This window comes from Carassius gibelio, chromosome A23 (genome assembly GCF_023724105.1).
Source record: "Carassius gibelio isolate Cgi1373 ecotype wild population from Czech Republic chromosome A23, carGib1.2-hapl.c, whole genome shotgun sequence".
Taxonomy (NCBI): Eukaryota; Metazoa; Chordata; class Actinopteri; order Cypriniformes; family Cyprinidae; genus Carassius; species Carassius gibelio.
The window spans coordinates 24,647,266-24,652,057 of NC_068393.1; the positions used below are offsets into that span (position 1 = coordinate 24,647,266).

Sequence of the window (4,792 nt, forward strand, 5' to 3'; positions counted from 1 at the left end):
TCAATGAACAGGACGCATTACTAATAGATGAGTATTGATGATCCCGTCTGATTGATTATCAGAAGTATTGGGGATCTGTGCTCCTGTTGTATATTCTGGCAGCTGTACCTGTTTCCCGTCCAGTGTGTAGAGTCTCTTCACGACGCCGGAGTCCAGTTTGATGGCTTCGGTGATGTCTGTGAGCACCTGCTCGAACGAATGCGCTGTTTTCTTATTCAGCAGGATCCTCACGGCCTTCCTGGGCTTCACGCCGCTCCGGATCACCGTCACCAGTTTGGGTTTGATGAAGTCTTTGGGCTCCCTCGATTGAGGCCCATGACGCCCGGCTCCGCCCACCGGCCCCGCCCCCGGGACAGGCCCCGCCCCCGCCAGCCGCGAGCCCCAGTTGGGGTTGACGTTCTTGGTGTACTCCACCTTCCTGTAGGGTTCGTTGGAGGCGCAGACGTAACTCTCACCTTCGACAGGAACACCGCGGTTAGTCGACACTCAAACTCAAATATTTACTGTAGTATTCAATCTAAATTACTATTTCTATAATTTAAGGACATGCTCTCATGCTCACGGTTCTTTGATCGCAGGACGTCCAGGTTAACATATAACATTTCTTCTTTGTAGTAAGTGTTTTATTTTGTTTGTTTTTATTTCTAAATTATTTTAATTTGACAGTGCATGTTTTTAATTTTTTAATTAAAAAAAATGGTTTATTTATTTTTATTCTTGTTTTGCTTTAACATTTTTACTTAATTTTATTTCACTTTATTTTTAAGTTATTTTTGTTTCATTTTAAAATAATATATTTTAATTTTACATTTTTGTTTGAATTTTTATTATTTTCATTTTTTCATTTTTTAACCTCTAAATGATTGAAATTAAGCTAAAAAGAACTAAAATTATTTAACTGAAATAAGGAACACTGCCTTGAAAAATAAAAATGTTATTAAATATACTAAATATATTACTAAATAGTACTAAAATTACTTAAACTGAAACATAAATAAATTAAATCTTTATTGATTTCTTTGTAGGTTTTGTTATTAAATTGTATTTTAATTTTATATGGTGTTATACAGTATTAATAATGATATATGTTTCTATTTCAGCGATTAGAATTGGAGGTAACTGTGCTCAGTTATAATGATGGAACTGAATTTAAGGTTAGAATATAATTTTTTTTTTTTTTTTTGTGGTGATGTTGGTTAATGGTCACATGACACACAGAGAAATAAAATATCACTATTTTTTAGTGTTTTATTTTGATTGCTTTTATTTTAAAATAATTTTATTTTTATATTTTGTTTTAAAATTATTCATTTTATTTTATATTTTTAATTTCTGACTTAATTATATTTTTATTTATTTAAAGAATATTTATTATATTGTCAAATTTAAACTGCTCGTTATCAAACAGGGGAGCAACAAATCAGCCTCATAGCTTCGTGTTGCAGTTGCAGTGAGTATTATTGGCTCTTATGATAATAACTGGTTAAAAAGTATTTGCTTAATGATGAAATGCTGGATCTACTTGATTTCAAGCAGCTGATGAATCAGTGGCAAGTGCTCACCATCTTTAACTTGAGTCTCATTTATACAAATTAAATAAATAAATAATTTTTGTTTTTTATTTCATTTTTGAGGTCTTCTTTTAGTTGTATTAATTGTGTAATATGTTAAAATAAAAAATTGTTATATATACTTTTAATTAAATATATTACCTATCATATTAAATATCTATAATATATTATAATTTTTTATATGCAATAGATTTATTTATATTAATATAAATATTTATTTTTACATAAAGTCATATACTATTTATAATAGAATGTTTTAAATATATATATATATATATATATATATATATATATATATATATATATATATATATATATATATATATATATATTTGAATTAAATATATTACATGTCATAATATATATATATATATATATATATATATATATATATAATTTATTATTTGAAATGCATTTATTTTTATTCATTTAAATTAATATATTTAAAATATATAATGTATAAATTGTGCTTAAACATATTATGTTTGTAATATTTAAAATATATTATAAAATGTATTATATACCTAATACATTTGTAAATATAAATACATCTTTTTAATTTAATTTAATATAAAATGTATTATAATGTAATATTAATATTTCATTGTGTTATTACATTTCATTTGTTTTATGAATTTGTAATATTGATATATTAAATGTATCAGGGATCTTGAGCGTCTGAGGTGCATCACAGGGCCTCGAACCTGCGACCTTTCACCTCTCTTTGTGCTCGTAAGTGTCTGACCTTCCACGATCTCCTCGAGGCTCGCGATCCTCCTCGCGCCGTCCGCGCTGTAGATGTTGCGCACACCTTGCGGCAGGTGCAGGTTGTCGGCGAGCGCGCGCGTCAGCTCGGCCAGCAGCGCGTCCAGGGACCTGAAGCGGTCGACGGACACCGCGTACACCAGACCCTTGAAGTAGCGGTCTCCGTTCCGGTAGAACCGAACCTTCTTGGCTCGCTTCTCGGAGCTGAGCGCCTGGAGCGTGCGCGTGCGGTAGAAGCTGCAGTTGGCGCTGTGCGCGGGGCTCGGGACCAGACTGCTCGCCCGTGAGCCCGAACCCGCCGCGCGCTTGGAGCGCCGCGCCCTGTCCCGCTCGTCGAAGTGCTCGAGCTCGATGCTCCTGCTGAGAGACATTGTCCTTCTTCCCGGTGACCGACTTCGCAAACGTTCTTTCTTTTTCCTTTTTTTCTATCGTCCTCTTTATTCGCTATTGTCATCAGCCCGCGTGGACACGCCGCTCTCCCCGCCTCGCGTTTACCGGGCGCACGGACAGCATCCTTTACATCAGCGTTTATTCCGCAAGACTCGTCGCGTTCAGACGCTCGCGTCCATCCCAGCGGAGATGATTCAGCTGCGTGCAACAAAGCCCTGGATGAACCGAACACTCCCGGTCAGACCCGATCCGCCCTTAAACGAGCGTGCGGGTTCAATGCGCGCGCCGCGCTGTAACCGGGCAGCGTGGCTGTAGACGGGAGCGCGCAGCCCCTTTCCTCCACCTCACTGTGCGCGCGACACCCTGCTGCAGGTGAGCGCTCGTGGACGCGCCGCGCGGTCTTAACTCCCTCTGTGTCATGCATTGAGAAAAAAACGTGAAGTTTGATCTTTCTATTTTTAAAACATGAAACAAAAGGTTTATTTTTATATTCCTATTTGAGTCACGAATAAACTGCAGGATTTCATCAGAGAGAAAGAGACTTTCATCGTCTGTCCACTAGAGATCTCTCTCAAACTGAACTTAAAACTGAAATAATACAATTAAATATAATAAACCAAAGGATATTGCTTTATTTATTTATTTATTTATGCATACACGCAAAACGAATCAAATAAACACATTGAATATTACAAATGGTAATGTGCAAATTATAAATAAATAAAAAAACAAGAGAGTGCTTCATTTTATGCATTTAAAGATGACAATTGATTAAAAATTTTAACATTTTAATAATAATAATAATAATAATAATAATAAAAACACTCTCCAGTGCTTGCTTTATGTCTGTATGTATTAATTTGGTAACACTTTACAATAAGGTTGCATTAGTTAGTATTATTTAATGTATTAAACTAACATGAACGAACAATAACAATATATTTTTTAAAAGTATTTATTCATCTTTGTTGATGTTAGTTAATGAAAATACAGTCATTATTAATTCACAGTGTGTTAACTAATGCTAACAAGCACAATTTAATATAATAATGCATTAGTAAGTGTTCAAATTAATATTAAGATTAATAAATGCTGTAGAAGTATTGTTAATTAAAGTGTAACTATTTATACAATATTTAATACATGCAAAAATGTCAAATCAGTAAAATATTACAAAATAATGTTCCTATAAAGTACATCATGAAAATAATAAATTAATAAAGCTGATCAGAACATCATCTTGTGCCACAGAGAAAAGCACAAATATAAATACCACAGTGTGCTGATGTGCTTATAATATTGAGATATGTTGAAGATTGTGATATTTGTGTCTCGTTAGAGAATAAAAGCATCGTTTGGTATGAACGTGGATCTGAATCACACTCAGATTGTCTGAAGATGCTTCTATAATCACAGGATCAGGATTAGCATTTGCATATGAAGCATTATAACTGGACTTCACAGGAAAACTGATCAGCAATCACATACAGCCACACAGAGACACAGTTAGATTTAGGTTCATTTGAACTGGTTTGTCATATTTCACGTGTTTCAGGGTTTCTTGAAATGGGAACAATTAATTAAAGCATAAATATGTAGATAAAATATTAAAAGATTATTTGATATTATCCAATCACTGGGAAAAACAAATATGCCAGAATCAAATAAGAGAAAAATTATGGAAATATGGGTAAGCGTGAGTTCGAGTGATAAATATGTATATTTTAGATAATTGTAAAAATGAAAAATTTAAATAAAACACTGAAATTCAAAAGTTAAATCATTTTGAAAATTAAAAAAATAATAATTAAATTAAAAAACATAACAATTTTATTTGACATTTTATAAAAATGTAATAAAAGTGAAAACATAAATAAATAAAAACATCAACAAAATAAGTAGCATAAAAGATGAGTCTGTGTATGTGTGTATGTGTGTGTGTGCGTGAGTGAGTGTGTGTGTGTGTGTGTGTGTGTGTGTGTATGTGTGTGCGTGAGTGAGTGAGTGAGTGAGTGTGTGTGTGTGTGTGTGTGTGTGTGTATGTGTGTGCGTGAGTGAGTGAGTGT

General features: G+C 33.6%; 1 protein-coding gene across 1 annotated transcript; it reads right to left on the reverse strand.

Annotated features, from left to right (window-relative positions):
* Positions 1-3,256, reverse strand: LOC127944350 (neuronal migration protein doublecortin-like). The gene is made up of 2 exons (XM_052540227.1): positions 2,317-3,256; positions 1-455 (listed from the first exon to the last, which is right to left on the reverse strand). Exons 1-2 carry the CDS (start codon positions 2,705-2,707, stop codon positions 1-3), a joined length of 846 nt encoding a protein of 281 aa, XP_052396187.1. The 5' UTR covers positions 2,708-3,256.
* Positions 3,257-4,792: the final 1,536 nt, after the last annotated feature.

Bases quoted from the DNA above. Each gene is read 5' to 3' on its own strand.
- LOC127944350 (XM_052540227.1), bottom strand. From the start codon at position 2,707: ATGTCTCTCAGCAGGAGCATCGAGCTCGAGCACTTCGACGAGCGGGAC. The intron at 456-2,316 runs GTCAGACACTTA...TTCCTGTCGAAG, and splicing joins CCTCGAGGAGATCGTGGAAG to GTGAGAGTTACGTCTGCGCC.